This window comes from Ochotona curzoniae, unplaced genomic scaffold (assembly GCF_017591425.1).
Source record: "Ochotona curzoniae isolate NIBS_2020 unplaced genomic scaffold, NIBS_Ocur_1.0 contig_999, whole genome shotgun sequence".
Classification (NCBI taxonomy): Eukaryota; Metazoa; Chordata; class Mammalia; order Lagomorpha; family Ochotonidae; genus Ochotona; species Ochotona curzoniae.
Window position 1 is genome coordinate 18,939 of NW_024466638.1, and position 16,135 is coordinate 35,073.

The 16,135-nt window shown below is 57.0% G+C and overlaps 1 protein-coding gene across 1 annotated transcript; it reads left to right on the plus strand.

Moving 5' to 3' along the window:
- The first annotated feature begins 7,291 nt into the window (after positions 1 to 7,291).
- Positions 7,292 to 14,673, plus strand: LOC121166241. The gene is made up of 7 exons (XM_040995345.1): positions 7,292 to 7,421; positions 8,097 to 8,187; positions 11,276 to 11,457; positions 12,517 to 12,652; positions 13,224 to 13,399; positions 13,667 to 13,879; positions 14,381 to 14,673. The coding sequence occupies exons 1-7, from the start codon at positions 7,292 to 7,294 to the stop codon at positions 14,404 to 14,406; spliced, it is 954 nt and encodes a 317-aa protein (XP_040851279.1). The 3' UTR covers positions 14,407 to 14,673.
- The last annotated feature ends 1,462 nt before the right edge of the window (positions 14,674 to 16,135 follow it).

Below are 16,135 nucleotides of genomic sequence, written 5' to 3' on the forward strand. Positions count from 1 at the left end.
GGTCGACCCGTGCATGAGAATAGCTGCAGATGTGCCGTGCAACCGGCCCCATTTGCAGTGCCCGTGTGTGTACCCCAAGAGGGCTTGCCAGCTTGCCAAGGCTACGGGTTCCTGGAGTGTCCAGCACCAGGCCCGCTGTGGACGGAGGGCGGGAGGGAGGAAAGGAGGGCACTGCAGGCTTTGAGAGGCCATGTGGCCAGCCATCGGTGCCAGGTTGTGCAGCGTGTGGGGGGCAGGTGCCCAGGCAGACTGAGGCATGAGCTGAGGGCATGGGTCTTCCATGGCTGCTGGGGCTAGCTCGTTGTGGACCCTCACGTGCGTTGGTCTCACTGAGGCTACCTTGCCCCTGCTTTACAGTGGACACCGTCGCCGCCTCCGATGGGCAACAGGCTGGCAATGACCAAAAGGCAACAGTGGGCACAGGCCGCACCGAGGTGGAGCCCGGGTAAGTGTGTGTGTGTGTGTGGCAGTGGCTGTGGCCATGAAACATGGCTGGCCAGGCCTGAGTGGAATGTGGGGTGTCCCAGGTGCCATTGGAGGAGGCGGCAGGCTGGGCTGTGGAAGGCTGGTTCCTGGTGTTCCAGGAAGGTTGCATTCTGCCCCTGCACTCCAACTCTGCTATGGTCAGGGCCCGCCAGGTCTGTAGAGGCTTTGGCACTGTGCCTTGCCAAGAGCTGTCCCTGGTGCTGGCTGTCAGCCATTTGTGTAGAAGCCCCCTGGGGTGCTGCCTGTGTGCCTCTGGGTCCTGCTGGGTCCTGGGAGCGCAGGGGCCAGAGATCAACCGCCTCGTGGGTTGTGCGTGGTGCCCCATCTCCGTGAGGCCCCATGAAAGGAGTACCCCATCGCAGTCTCTGTTTTGGTGCTGGGCAAAGTGTGGGTGTAGGATGTGTGTTGTTGCTGCGGCAGCTGGTGCAGCCAGCGTCGGGGACAGAGAGCGAGCAGAGAGAAAGGTGGCCAGGGCAGCCCGTGGCGTGTTTGGTGGTGGGGACCGCCAGGGCCAGGCTCATGGAAGTGTCCCAGGCCTAGCATACCAGCACCTTGGTGTTGACCAGCATGCACGGGCTTGCTTCTAACTGGACCCTGACTGAATGCAAGCGGGAGAGAGCAGGGCCTTGGGGTGGGCGGTGAGATGGGGTCCTCTGCTGCAGAACCAGCCTCCTGCACGGCCCCCCACCTCCTGCATGTCCCCACACGGTCCCAGCACCACCCTGCCTGGACCATGGTCCCCAGAGGTCTCCGAGCTCTTTCCTTAACCTCCAGCCGCGGGTGCCCTGGTGCCAGGCATGCTTTGCTGAGGCCCCCGGTTGCATGGGTTGCCACTGCCACGCTGTTTTCCCCTGTGGCCCTGTGCCCTTGGGCCCAGAAGGGAGGCCGAGCGCCAGCAGTGGTGGCTGCTGAGGACCCGGGCCCCTCGGTCCTGCCCTGAGGCCCAGCAGCGCTCACCTCACTTCTTCCCCGTCCTGTCTCCTCAGGGCCAGGTCCGTGGCCCACATTTTCCCACAGAACGCCCGTGCCTACAAGGCTGCAGAAGTGCTGCATGACTGGGCCCCAGAGGCCAGCCCCATGCGCGTGGTCCCCAGCCCTAGCACAGCTGTAGAGGCACCACTGAGCTCGGCCGAGCCGGTGGAAGGTGAGTCATGTCATGGGATGCCGTGGGGCTGCTCGGCCCCAGGGCTGCTCGTTCACGCATGGCTCCTGTGGTGTCCAGAGCCCCAGGACACGCCCCGAGCCTGTTGTGGGCCCAGGCGGGCATTGTTGGTGCTGGTGGCTGGAAGTTGTTCCCAAATCCCTCACCCTCTCGCGTGGCCCCTTTAGCCCTGACCTCCAGGGTGCGATGCCTGGCTGGAACGAGGTGGTGAGGCAAGGGTAGTTCCCTGGGCAATATGGAGCCGGATTCCTGACCTTGGCCAGGAGCGGGCGTGACCAGAAACCATGGGCTTGTGATTGAACGGTCGACCCGTGCATGAGAATAGCTGCAGATGTGCCGTGCAACCGGCCCCATTTGCAGTGCCCGTGTGTGTACCCCAAGAGGGCTTGCCAGCTTGCCAAGGCTACGGGTTCCTGGAGTGTCCAGCACCAGGCCCGCTGTGGACGGAGGGCGGGAGGGAGGAAAGGAGGGCACTGCAGGCTTTGAGAGGCCATGTGGCCAGCCATCGGTGCCAGGTTGTGCAGCGTGTGGGGGGCAGGTGCCCAGGCAGACTGAGGCATGAGCTGAGGGCATGGGTCTTCCATGGCTGCTGGGGCTAGCTCGTTGTGGACCCTCACGTGCGTTGGTCTCACTGAGGCTACCTTGCCCCTGCTTTACAGTGGACACCGTCGCCGCCTCTGATGGGCAACAGGCTGGCAATGACCAAAAGGCAACAGTGGGCACAGGCCACACCGAGGTGGAGCCCGGGTAAGTGTGTGTGTGTGTGTGGCAGTGGCTGTGGCCATGAAACATGGCTGGCCAGGGCTGAGTGGAATGTGGGGTGTCTCAAGTGTCAGTGTTTTGGGGCCATTGGAATTTGCTACTCAACGCCGACAGTGTGTTTTGAAAGTTGGATTGTAGACCTGCATGGCACCTCTGGCTGGGTGGGCACCGCTGACCTCCAGAGCCCTTGGCAGGCTGCCTCCCCGAGAGCCCCGTCCGTGGCCGTCAGCCATGGTCTTGAAGAGCCCTGGGGCCTTCCCTGTCTTGCCTGTGTCCCACAGGACCCGGGGATCGGGACCCCTTGTGGGGTGTCCTTGCTGTCACATCTCCATGCATGTGTTGTGTGCAAGTAGGCGGTGAAGCCCGTAGCAGTGTGTATGTTAGTGCCCGGGGAAGTGTGGGTGAAGGATGTCATTACGCGAGTAGCTGGTGTGGCCGGCATGTATCCCATGCACAGAGCAGAGGGCAAGGTGGCCGCAGGATACCCTAGCATCTAGCATGTTTGTTCCTGGGTGTTGCTGGTGTTGGGCGCCTGGGCATGTCCCAAGTGTGCAGAAGCGGGACCGTTGGCATTAGCCAGGCTCCTTGGGCTTGCTTTTGGCTCGATGAGGTGTGTGCCCAAGCGTGAGGGAGCCAGGGACTTGGGGCTTGGGGGTGACGTGGGATGCTGTGCTTCGGAGCCCACCTGTTGGCCTGGACCACGCAGCACAAACACCCCCCACCCAGCTGGACCACAGCCAGCAGAGGTCTCAGGCTCCTTCTGCCAGCTTGCACCTGTAGGAGCAGTGGTGTCCCATGATGGCTGTCTCAGGCCCCGAATGGCATGGTTTGCCACTGCCACGCTGCTTTTCCTTGGGAGGCCAGGCCCTTGTGCCCAAGAGGGAGGCTGAGTGCTGGCGGTGGTGGTTCCTGTGCTCCCTGGGCCCTCAGTGATAGCGCTGAATTCAGCAGCGCTCAGCTGTCTTCCTTCTGGCCTCTCTGCTCAGGCTGGGCTCGGCCCCCCACGAACTGCCTGGAATATGCTACATGTATGACCGCCCAGGAGACCTGTCCTCCCCCTGGGCCGTGTACCAGTGGGCAGCCAGCGCGGGCATCATCTCCAGCCCGAACACCAGTGAGGATGCCCAGCCGTTTCACTGGGCAGAGGCCGTCGAGGGTGAGTCATGTGATGCAACTGCCACAGGGGGAGCTGGCCCTCAGTGCTGTTGGCACTCCTCTCCTGGCGCTGTTGCCCAAGCCCCGGAACACGTGTGAAGTTGCTGTGATCCCAGGCAGACCTGTGTGATGCTGCTGCTGTCTGGGAGTCGTACCCATGCTCCCCTCTTTGTCGCACAGCCAGCCCTTTACCCTGAGGTCCAGGGTGTGTGTCGTTGCGAAGGATGGCTGGACACAGTGGTGCTTGCATGGGCGCTCCAGGGCTGGGTTGCAACCTTGAGTACTGGGGCCAGCGTTTGCCTGAAGCCCTGGCTGCATGGAGGTGGAAGGGTCCTCCCATAGGTTAGGAAACCTAAGCTCCCAGTGTGCCTCAGGCCCCAGGGGCGGTGCACATGTGCTCCCCAAGGGCAGAGGGCTGCTTGCCGAGGCTGCGGATTCCTGGTGTGGGCAGCACCCGGCTCCCCATGCAGAGAGGGAGAGCTGGAGGGAGGGAGGGGAAAGCACATTGGGCTGGCAGAGACCATGCGTGCCAGGTCGGACAGCGTGCAGGCCTGCTGCCCACCCAGGTGGTGAGCGTGAGCTGAGGCCACGGCCCTCCACAGGGTGCTGACGGTGACACGCTGGGGACCCTCGCGTGCTTTGGTCTCACGAGAGTTCCCCTGCCCCTCCTTTGCAGTGGACAACACCGCCCTCTCTGAGGGCCCACCAACCCCCAATGATGACAAAGTTCCAGCAGCTGCCACAGGCTGGACCGAGGTGGACCCGGGGTAAGAGTGTGTTCGTGGCAGTGGCCATGGAACATGGCTGGCCAAGGCTGTGTTGAACGTGGGGTGTGTCTGTGCTGCCTGGGAAGGGCTGTGGGAGTGGGCTGTGAAAGGCTGGCCGTGTGCCAGGAAGGCCCCATTGTAGACGTGCACGGCACCTGTGGTGTCATGGGGCACCGCTGGTCTCCAGAGCCCTTGGCAGGCTGCCTCCCTGAGAGCCCCGTCCGTGGCCGTCAGCCATGGTCTTGAAGAGCCCTGGGGCCTTCCCTGTCTTGCCTGTGTCCCACAGGACCCGGGGATCGGGACCCCTTGTGGGGTGTCCTTGCTGTCACATCTCCATGCATGTGTTGTGTGCAAGTAGGCGGTGAAGCCCGTAGCAGTGTGTATGTTAGTGCCCGGGGAAGTGTGGGTGAAGGATGTCATTACGCGAGTAGCTGGTGTGGCCGGCATGTGTCCCATGCACAGAGCAGAGGGCAAGGTGGCCGCAGGATACCCTAGCATCTAGCATGTTTGTTCCTGGGTGTTGCTGGTGTTGGGCGCCTGGGCATGTCCCAAGTGTGCAGAAGCGGGACCGTTGGCATTAGCCAGGCTCCTTGGGCTTGCTTTTGGCTCGATGAGGTGTGTGCCCAAGCGTGAGGGAGCCAGGGACTTGGGGCTTGGGGGTGACGTGGGATGCTGTGCTTCGGAGCCCACCTGTTGGCCTGGACCACGCAGCACAAACACCCCCCACCCAGCTGGACCACAGCCAGCAGAGGTCTCAGGCTCCTTCTGCCAGCTTGCACCTGTAGGAGCAGTGGTGTCCCATGATGGCTGTCTCAGGCCCCGAATGGCATGGTTTGCCACTGCCACGCTGCTTTTCCTTGGGAGGCCAGGCCCTTGTGCCCAAGAGGGAGGCTGAGTGCTGGCGGTGGTGGTTCCTGTGCTCCCTGGGCCCTCAGTGATAGCGCTGAATTCAGCAGCGCTCAGCTGTCTTCCTTCTGGCCTCTCTGCTCAGGCTGGGCTCGGCCCCCCACGAACTGCCTGGAATATGCTACATGTATGACCGCCCAGGAGACCTGTCCTCCCCCTGGGCCGTGTACCAGTGGGCAGCCAGCGCGGGCATCATCTCCAGCCCGAACACCAGTGAGGATGCCCAGCCGTTTCACTGGGCAGAGGCCGTCGAGGGTGAGTCATGTGATGCAACTGCCACAGGGGGAGCTGGCCCTCAGTGCTGTTGGCACTCCTCTCCTGGCGCTGTTGCCCAAGCCCCGGAACACGTGTGAAGTTGCTGTGATCCCAGGCAGACCTGTGTGATGCTGCTGCTGTCTGGGAGTCGTACCCATGCTCCCCTCTTTGTCGCACAGCCAGCCCTTTACCCTGAGGTCCAGGGTGTGTGTCGTTGCGAAGGATGGCTGGACACAGTGGTGCTTGCATGGGCGCTCCAGGGCTGGGTTGCAACCTTGAGTACTGGGGCCAGCGTTTGCCTGAAGCCCTGGCTGCATGGAGGTGGAAGGGTCCTCCCATAGGTTAGGAAACCTAAGCTCCCAGTGTGCCTCAGGCCCCAGGGGCGGTGCACATGTGCTCCCCAAGGGCAGAGGGCTGCTTGCCGAGGCTGCGGATTCCTGGTGTGGGCAGCACCCGGCTCCCCATGCAGAGAGGGAGAGCTGGAGGGAGGGAGGGGAAAGCACATTGGGCTGGCAGAGACCATGTGTGCCAGGTCGGACAGCGTGCAGGCCTGCTGCCCACCCAGGTGGTGAGCGTGAGCTGAGGCCACGGCCCTCCACAGGGTGCTGACGGTGACACGCTGGGGACCCTCGCGTGCTTTGGTCTCACGAGAGTTCCCCTGCCCCTCCTTTGCAGTGGACAACACCGCCCTCTCTGAGGGCCCACCAACCCCCAATGATGACAAAGTTCCAGCAGCTGCCACAGGCTGGACCGAGGTGGACCCTGGGTAAGAGTGTGTTCGTGGCAGTGGCCATGGAACATGGCTGGCCAAGGCTGTGTTGAACGTGGGGTGTGTCTGTGCTGCCTGGGGAAGGGCCGTGGGAGTGGGCTGTGAAAGGCTGGCCGTGTGCCAGGAAGGCCCCATTGTAGACGTGCACGGCACCTGTGGTGTCATGGGGCACCGCTGGTCTCCAGAGCCCTTGGCAGGCTGCCTCCCTGAGAGCCCCGTCCGTGGCCGTCAGCCATGGTCTTGAAGAGCCCTGGGGCCTTCCCTGTCTTGCCTGTGTCCCACAGGACCCGGGGATCAGGACCCCTTGTGGGGTGTCCTTGCTGTCACATCTCCATGCATGTGTTGTGTGCAAGTAGGCGGTGAAGCCCGTAGCAGTGTGTATGTTAGTGCCCGGGGAAGTGTGGGTGAAGGATGTCATTACGCGAGTAGCTGGTGTGGCCGGCATGTGTCCCATGCACAGAGCAGAGGGCAAGGTGGCCGCAGGAATCCCTAGCATCTAGCATGTTTGTTCCTGGGTGTTGCCAGTGTTGGGCGCCTGGGCATGTCCCAAGTGTGCAGAAGCGGGACCGTTGGCATTACCCAGGCTCCTTGGGCTTGCTTTTGGCTCGATGAGGTGTGTGCCCAAGCGTGAGGGAGCCAGGGACTTGGGGCTTGGGGGTGACGTGGGATGCCGTGCTTCGGAGCCCACCTCTTGGCCTGGACCACGCAGCACAAACACCCCCCACCCAGCTGGACCACAGCCAGCAGAGGTCTCAGGCTCCTTCTGCCAGCTTGCACCTGTAGGAGCAGTGGTGTCCCATGATGGCTGTCTCAGGCCCCGAATGGCATGGTTTGCCACTGCCACGCTGCTTTTCCTTGGGAGGCCAGGCCCTTGTGCCCAAGAGGGAGGCTGAGTGCTGGCGGTGGTGGTTCCTGTGCTCCCTGGGCCCTCAGTGATAGCGCTGAATTCAGCAGCGCTCAGCTGTCTTCCTTCTGGCCTCTCTGCTCAGGCTGGGCTCGGCCCCCCACGAACTGCCTGGAATATGCTACATGTATGACCGCCCAGGAGACCTGTCCTCCCCCTGGGCCGTGTACCAGTGGGCAGCCAGCGCGGGCATCATCTCCAGCCCGAACACCAGTGAGGATGCCCAGCCGTTTCACTGGGCAGAGGCCGTCGAGGGTGAGTCATGTGATGCAACTGCCACAGGGGGAGCTGGCCCTCAGTGCTGTTGGCACTCCTCTCCTGGCGCTGTTGCCCAAGCCCCGGAACACGTGTGAAGTTGCTGTGATCCCAGGCAGACCTGTGTGATGCTGCTGCTGTCTGGGAGTCGTACCCATGCTCCCCTCTTTGTCGCACAGCCAGCCCTTTACCCTGAGGTCCAGGGTGTGTGTCGTTGCGAAGGATGGCTGGACACAGTGGTGCTTGCATGGGCGCTCCAGGGCTGGGTTGCAACCTTGAGTACTGGGGCCAGCGTTTGCCTGAAGCCCTGGCTGCATGGAGGTGGAAGGGTCCTCCCATAGGTTAGGAAACCTAAGCTCCCAGTGTGCCTCAGGCCCCAGGGGCGGTGCACATGTGCTCCCCAAGGGCAGAGGGCTGCTTGCCGAGGCTGCGGATTCCTGGTGTGGGCAGCACCCGGCTCCCCATGCAGAGAGGGAGAGCTGGAGGGAGGGAGGGGAAAGCACATTGGGCTGGCAGAGACCATGTGTGCCAGGTCGGACAGCGTGCAGGCCTGCTGCCCACCCAGGTGGTGAGCGTGAGCTGAGGCCACGGCCCTCCACAGGGTGCTGACGGTGACACGCTGGGGACCCTCGCGTGCTTTGGTCTCACGAGAGTTCCCCTGCCCCTCCTTTGCAGTGGACAACACCACCCTCTCTGAGGGCCCACCAACCCCCAATGATGATAAAGTTCCAGCAGCTGCCACAGGCTGGACCGAGGTGGACCCTGGGTAAGAGTGTGTTCGTGGCAGTGGCCATGGAACATGGCTGGCCAAGGCTGTGTTGAACGTGGGGTGTGTCTGTGCTTCCGGGGAATGGGCCGTGGGAGTGGGCTGTGAAAGGCTGGCCGTGTGCCAGGAAGGCCCCATTGTAGACGTGCACGGCACCTGTGGTGTCATGGGGCACCGCTGGTCTCCAGAGCCCTTGGCAGGCTGCCTCCCTGAGAGCCCCGTCCGTGGCCGTCAGCCATGGTCTTGAAGAGCCCTGGGGCCTTCCCTGTCTTGCCTGTGTCCCACAGGACCCGGGGATCGGGACCCCTTGTGGGGTGTCCTTGCTGTCACATCTCCATGCATGTGTTGTGTGCAAGTAGGCGGTGAAGCCCGTAGCAGTGTGTATGTTAGTGCCCGGGGAAGTGTGGGTGAAGGATGTCATTATGCGAGTAGCTGGTGTGGCCGGCATGTGTCCCATGCACATAGCAGAGGGCAAGGTGGCCGCAGGATACCCTAGCATCTAGCATGTTTGTTCCTGGGTGTTGCTGGTGTTGGGCGCCTGGGCATGTCCCAAGTGTGCAGAAGCGGGACCGTTGGCATTAGCCAGGCTCCTTGGGCTTGCTTTTGGCTCGATGAGGTGTGTGCCCAAGCGTGAGGGAGCCAGGGACTTGGGGCTTGGGGGTGACGTGGGATGCCGTGCTTCGGAGCCCACCTGTTGGCCTGGACCACACAGCACAAACACCCCCCACCCAGCTGGACCACAGCCAGCAGAGGTCTCAGGCTCCTTCTGCCAGCTTGCACCTGTAGGAGCAGTGGTGTCCCATGATGGCTGTCTCAGGCCCCGAATGGCATGGTTTGCCACTGCCACGCTGCTTTTCCTTGGGAGGCCAGGCCCTTGTGCCCAAGAGGGAGGCTGAGTGCTGGCGGTGGTGGTTCCTGGGCACCTCGGGCACCCTGGCCACCAGCCATAGTGCTGAGTTCAGCAGCGCTCAGCTGTCTTCCTTCTTTCCTCTCTCCTCAGGTTGGGCTCTACTCCCTACGACCCTCCCGCAATATGCTACCTGTATCGTGGCCCAGGAGACCTGGCCCACTGGACATTGTACCAGTGGGCAGCCAGCATAGGTGTCATCCCTCGCGCAAACACCAGTGACAAGACACCGTTTTGCTGTTCATATACATGTGTTGGTGAGTCGTTTTAACTGAATTCCTTTCAGATTCTCATCCTCAAGTTTTACCGTTTCTCTGCTCTGTGTGTCAGTTTTCCCTCTGTTCCCTCTTCTTCGCACTTGGATTTCTATATTTCTTGTTGTATTGTGTCTTTTTTGAATGAGTGTAAGTATATTCGGCATCTTTGTCTTCTTTTCCTCTGTTTCTTGATTTCTCTGTTTTTCACAATGTAATTGACTGTGTTTTTCACATCCTGCTGCTGCTCTACTGAGTATGTCTGTTTTGTGCTGTTCCCACCGCCTTGGCATTTCACGGTGTGGCATTGCTGTCTACCCATATCAGCCTCTCTGAATGTCTGCCTTGCTGCTAAATTCAGTTGGGTCATGATTTTGTTTGTTATTTAGTTTTCTCTCATTGCTTTGTTTGTGCAATTTCATAATGTACAGCCACCCTGTTTTGTTGTTATTGCCCAGGCTCGTGGTTAACCCAAAACCCCTTGAGCCAAGCTAGATATCTTGTGCTTTCCTTGCTCACCCACCCTGGCAGTCGTGTCCCCCTTGTGCCCTGCCTTCACCTCTCTCCGTTGCAATGCCTGGCCACAAACCCGACTGTGATTGTAAGTTTTTCTCTGCATTCCAAGGCCTGATAGCTGAACCTCTAAGCCCCCTTGAGAGGTTTTGTGGATCAGCTTGTACCTCGGATAAGTGGTGTATTTTTTCCTTCATTTGTCGCCAACACCAGGCAACTGACCAGCCTTTGAGTGTTGGGGGTATGTTTTGGTACACCTGAATGTTACCATAAACCCAGTATGACGACTTTGGAATCTGAAGACTAGCAGATTTCATGAGATTAGTCATGGTGCAGGGATTGTCCAGTTGTGGGTTTGACTGTCACCAGCCAAAGTCACAAATATATCAGGGGATGATGAATGACAGATGGGATCTTTTTTTCCTTGTTACATCTTGGCTTTGACCTTTCATTGTGTGCCTTCTTTTCTAGTCCTTGATACCTTGAGCAGCGAACTTAGGCAAGAAGGTGTGTGTCTAGAGAATGGAGTTGTATCTGCACACCTGGTGAGCACCCAGCGCAGGTAAGTGTGCCTGGGCCGCTGTGGCTGCTCCTCCGCTGTGCACATCTGTGAATGCAAGGTTCAGAGGTGATCGGATGTGTGTGTTATTTTATGGTGTGAGTGCTGTGCTCCCCCATGTGCCCTTCCCAGAGTGAACTCTAGTCCATCCCAGGGTCCTTTCCCAGCCCTTTCCCACATGTCTGGGAACTGCTGGCTCTTTAGTCTGCATAGAATGTGAGCCCCGATACCTCTAGGTCTTCCCCTTCTTGGGACTCATGTCCTTTGTGGCCTGGACATGTTCCCCCACCTGGAACATTTCTGTCATGGATCCTGTGTTGGCTGCACAAAAATTGTCTGAGCCCTGTCTTCACCCCGGGCTGATCCTCTTCAGTGACCCTTTTTGATGTAGACTGAGTGTAGTCAGCAACCAGGGAGTGGTAGTGGTGAGGCCAAGGGGGGACGGGTAGTTGAGTTGCTCATTGATGTGTCTGAGTTCTCTGGCCAGACCTTGGGCTGGCTGCAGTGTAAAGCTGTTGGCTTGACTGGTAATCTGGACTTGGAACCTGTTCAGCCCCGTGTGTGCCCAGGACCTTGGTACTTTGGACATTGCAGCAGACCCTGGCCTTTGAGTTGCCTCATAGCTAACCACCTAGTCCTAGGTCACCTCATCTCCATAATGCCTACAAACCTTCCTATGTTCCTTCTGTGTGAAGCCGGTAGTGGGTCAGATGGTTTCCAGCTGGTGGGCTGGGTTTGGACCCTTTGAGCATGCTCTGTAAGTCCATGGTCATGGTTTGATATACAGGGAATCCTGGGGATCCAACCACAAAATACTCTGTCATCCTCAGTAACTCTTTTTCAATCTGTCCACAGCCTACAGAGCTCACAGTTCCTCACTGAGGCTGCAATCTGGCCATTCGATACAGAACAAGCAGTGTATTATTGTGCCGTGCTGGCAGGCCCTGTGGACTTCACTTTGGGAATTCCCTGGGCTCCTGGCCAGGACTCTTGCCTGTACCATGAGAGGCCCCAGCGCTGGGCCTGTGCCATTGAAGGTGAGTCTTCCCCTGGGAAACTATGAGCTTTCCATGAATGATCCTCGCAGCAGAACCAACACTGGTGCCTTGCTGCTGCTGCCTGCACTGGGTGCGTCTCAGCATCCAAAGTGGCTACATTGGCCAACCCAGGGACACCCCAGTTGGCCCGTGGCATTTAGGGTTGTACAGAGTGACAGCTGTTACCCCCATCTGTGGCCATCTCACACAGACCTGGCCCCTTATCCTGGACCCACATCCCACCTTGTCTGTTCACCCTTGTTGGGTCAGTGATGCTGCTGCTTCAACCTTAGCCCTGCAACCTGACTTGAACCTTGGGTATGCCTAGACCTACAGTCCCAATGCTGGTAGCTGGGATTATGCCCATGCCCCTTCCCTCCTAGTCTTAGCAGCATGGTGATAGGGGTACACAGAGTAAATTGTGTTGAGTACTGGATGTTTGGCCCAGGTATTATTATGTCATGTTTTCCTCTACAAGAGGGAACCCTGACAGGTGGGAAGATGAAGGGAGTCCCATGGCGGAGGAAAGGTGACTTGCCACCCATCTGGGACCTGGGCATTAGGTCTGTGGGATTGAGCAGCAGATACCCACATGCAGAGGCTTGTGGCACCTGGTGTACAAGGAGCTTGGGTCTCCAGGTAGGGATGGAATGTTCCCCAGGTTGGCAGGAGCCTCGTGGCCAACCATTGCAGGTAAGTCTTCCATGGTGCATGGTTTTTACCCCACCAAGGCCTCCTGCCAGAGTCCAGGAGCCCTGTTTGGCCAGCTGGTCAATCGAGGGCAACCCTGTTGGATCAGCCAGCTATCCTCCTGGGTCCTAGTTTGGCCCTGAGTGCCCAGTCTATTTGACATGGGATTCTGCTTAACAGGTATATTATGCAATGCCCAATAGGGGGCCCTCTGGTGGTTGGCGGAGGCGTGAGGCTGGTCACGGAAGAAGGCTCTCCTCTGACAGGGGTGACTTGACAGTCTAGGCCAGAGGGTGCAAAACAAATGGTGAGACCTTTGTTTCCATTTTTCTTCTTGTCCTGACCTTGCCGCATGTGTGCTTTTTGCAGCATCTGAACCCTGCAGTCCTAAGGCAGACAAGGAGGCAGAACAGGAAGGTGACACCTCGAGCGAAGCACTGCCTGATGAGGAGGTGGTTGTGGAGGAGGGGGACGTGTCTGGAGATTGTAGTGGTGTCCAACACGGGTAAGTGTGCAAGGGTGTCTGTGGCTGCCATCTAGATGTGCACTTCTGTATAGTTAGGGCTCACCAAAGGCAGGGATGTTCACGTTGAGATTGGTGTATTGGGTTAGGGTGTGATGTGGGTATTATTGTCATCCACCATGGGTCCAGGAGGTCCCTTTTCCCAGCTGAGGTCTAGGCTATTCCACAGCCTATCCCAGGTCACCCACATCTCTCAGAATCCCCTGCTCTCTAGCCTGGCATAGTGCCCTCCATGTCTCAGCCCTCCTCCTTGGACCATTGCCCCTGGTGGCCCAGGATGCATGTCCCCTCCTGTAGCATTTCTGACCTCACAGATTCTGTGTTGTCTCCATAACAAGAGGCTGAGTCCTGTCTCAGCCGCCAACCTTGTTTCCTCTACTTCAACCTGACAGGGCCTGGTCTGGACCCCGGGGCACTGTAGAGAGATCAAGGGGCTCTTCTCTGGTGTGCTGGTTTTGTTTTGTTTTGTTTTGTTGTTCTCCTGTGCGCTGTTAATGCTAGGGAGACCTTGCATCCGTCCTTAGTAACGTTCCTTCCCTTTGTCCCTCCATAGAACATCCCAGAAGACTGCCTTGAAGAAATCTGCTATCCCCTCCTGTGACATCTTTGTGAGGGGGCCTCACTGGCTCATGCTCACGGAAGCTTACTACCAGGATATTGATCCCCTGTCTGCGTGGCCCAGGGTCTTTAACACACATCAATATTTCTTTTCTGATGTGCTTCTTGGAAGTGAGTATTTCCTGACTAGTTCGCTTACCTTCTCTTGATCTTTCAGGCAGATTCCAATAGCCATTGGCCCACGATATCCATGCCTCTCCTTTATGGATTCTCCCATTTCTCCAGGTAGAGCCGGTAGAAACATCTCTGTGTATTGAGGATAGTGTAGGTTTGCCATGGTAGCTCCCTAGAGTGCCACTGCTTCCCTGGGTGCCCCTCAGACCCTGCCCATGGCATTGGCACTTGTGAGTCTTCTGAGGGATGTTTTCCTCTTTCCAGGTTTTGTCGTGAAGAACCATTGTCCGTCCTTTAGTGGAAGTGTAACTTCCTACCAGCTTTCGAAGTCTTCACTTCAGAAGGAGCCATCATGTAGCAGCCTCCACCCTCAGGGTGGTTCTATTGAGGAACCACCCAGTCAGACATGTGGTAGCAGAGGGTGGCTCTTATCATCCACCAGAATTTTATTTAAAGTGCTAACGATCATCTATGAAGGTAGGAAAGGTCTGACATGCTGGAACGAGTGATGCGTGTATTGATTGTTGTGGTGTTGTGAATGAACAAGACTTTCTCCCTCATGTCCTCTCAGGGACTCTCTGAGAGTCCCATTGCTGTTATGTGGAGACATGGATGAGAACTTGGGATGAGGGACCAGATCTGCCCCTAGATCTTGGGTTTCCTTTCAAATATTTGTCGTTGAACACGTAATTTCCCTCTTAGTTGTCCTGCAAATATGTATCTGCATCTCATAAAATATGATACAACATCATACAAAGATCTATCCGTATCATGGATGGACTCTTCAGTGAGAGTGTTTGCAGGATGCCTGACTTAGAATTCTTCAGTAGCGTCTGTTTCCTCTTAGTAACTCAGACGGCAGTCTGAAGGAGCTCACATTGGCTCTAGCCTCTGCCACTACCGGCAGTCCCTTCAGACTCAGCTGTCAGCAGGACCTGACCAAGATTCTCATTGGATTTCTCTCTCTTTCCCTCTCAGGTCCCCAGAACAGTATGTGGTTCTAGTGGAAAAAGTCTGGATAACTTAATAAATTGGCTATGTTTCATCAACTATATCGATTATCTATTTTGTTGTCTATGTTGTTTATTGTCAAAAATGCATAGATGATTAACACAAGCACCTGGGTTTCAGGTTTTCTTCTGAAACCGGTAGGCAGGTTTGGTTTTATGCCCTGAGACATTCAAACAAGAAAGGCCATGACTCTATTGTGGCCCAGGGTCAAAATCTGGAAACATGAGAGTCGCCTCATCTTGGCTCAGTCCCCTTTGCTTTGCACACACATGTCCTGCCACCCACACAGGGATCATCACTGCCTCCATGGGCAGCTGTGGCATTCCCTTGTGTGCTGCACAGCATCTCTAGAATCTCTCGGCCAGAGACCCTGGGTCCCTTGACCAAGAACTGGTGCTCACATTCAAGTAGCCATTTTGAACTTGTCCCCGTGACAGGAATCCCTCTGGTATGTAGGCGATAAACAGTAGCTCTGGTAGCTGCCTCCTCTACATAGGACACGGTCCTTACACGGCGCTGTCTTCTCTGTCATTCCTTTCAACTCATGTTCTGCTCCTTAACACGCTGCTTCAGATCCCAGATCAGCAGACTGATGGGGAGTGACATCACACCCCTCCCTTTGAGGTGGCATGTGGAATCGGTGCCCTAGTCTCACTCTATACCTATATTCAGATAACAGCTTCACAAAAAGTTCTCGAAGCTGCACATCATGAGTATAAATAAACAGCAAAGATGTTTTTGCAGGATTATCTTAGTCAGATATTGTAAAATTAGAAACTTTGCAGTGGAATAAAGACTCTTTGATTTTTGTGTATTTGAAACTAGAGGGGGAGATAATGTTCCGTCCACTGACTGGTCTGTCTGTCGACCTGATGTCTGAGCTCTAGATCTGACAGTTCTGTTCACATCTGTGGCATTTAGTATAGAGGAATGCCGACTGTGCAGTAAATGCCCGTTGGTGGGATGGTCTCTGCATTTACAGCTGTGCTAAGAATGCATGCACAGCAAAATCACACTGGTGGGATGGTACAGTGTCCAGGGGGCTGCCCTGAGAATGCGCCAGATTAAAGCTATGATGGTTTTGCATTACCCTTGGTCCAGACAGCCAGGGATACCCCAAAGCATAGAATGTTCCCGTGCATGCCTAGGAGGTGAAGAGGGGCATCAACGTGGAACTGAAGACCTCCCCTGGGCGTCACCTATGTTAGGGGCAGGCAGAGTTCATGTCCCAAGGAGAATGGCTGAACATGAGAGATTACCATTGTAGAAGACGGCAGTCAGTTTCTTTCCCACCGGAACTGCTGCCCTAAAGGGAAGATGTTTAGGAGATTTGAACCTAGACTAGACACTTGCAGAGAGAATAATGGCCACCTGTGCCTGGACAAGTGTAGGTAGGAAGGAAATGGGTGAAATAGTAGGATAGTCTATGGGACAGGAATGTTTGAGACACAACAATCAACAGACCCTTCTGTGCTACTCTAAGATGCTATCCAATCCCCTCTAGGTGAAAGTGTTGGGGGGCTGTAGAATACACACTGAAGGAAGTCCTTGTGCTCAGGTCAAGTGTGCCAGAGGCCCCAAATTCAGACATGCGATAATCACTAGGTTTATTCATTCAGGCAATCCCCACAAACCTCTGAGATATGTTTCTGTATTACCACCAATGGTGCCAATGGTCAGACAACACTAGCAGGCATTGGTTATCTATAATTCCCTGTTGCC

Coding starts and splice junctions, on each gene's coding strand:
- LOC121166241 (XM_040995345.1), top strand. CDS start 7,292: ATGTATGACCGCCCAGGAGACCTGTCCTCCCCCTGGGCCGTGTACCAG. Junction 8,188..11,275: donor TGGACCGAGGTGGACCCTGG/GTAAGAGTGTGT, acceptor ATCTGTCCACAG/CCTACAGAGCTCACAGTTCC. Junction 13,400..13,666: donor TTCTGATGTGCTTCTTGGAA/GTGAGTATTTCC, acceptor TCCTCTTTCCAG/GTTTTGTCGTGAAGAACCAT.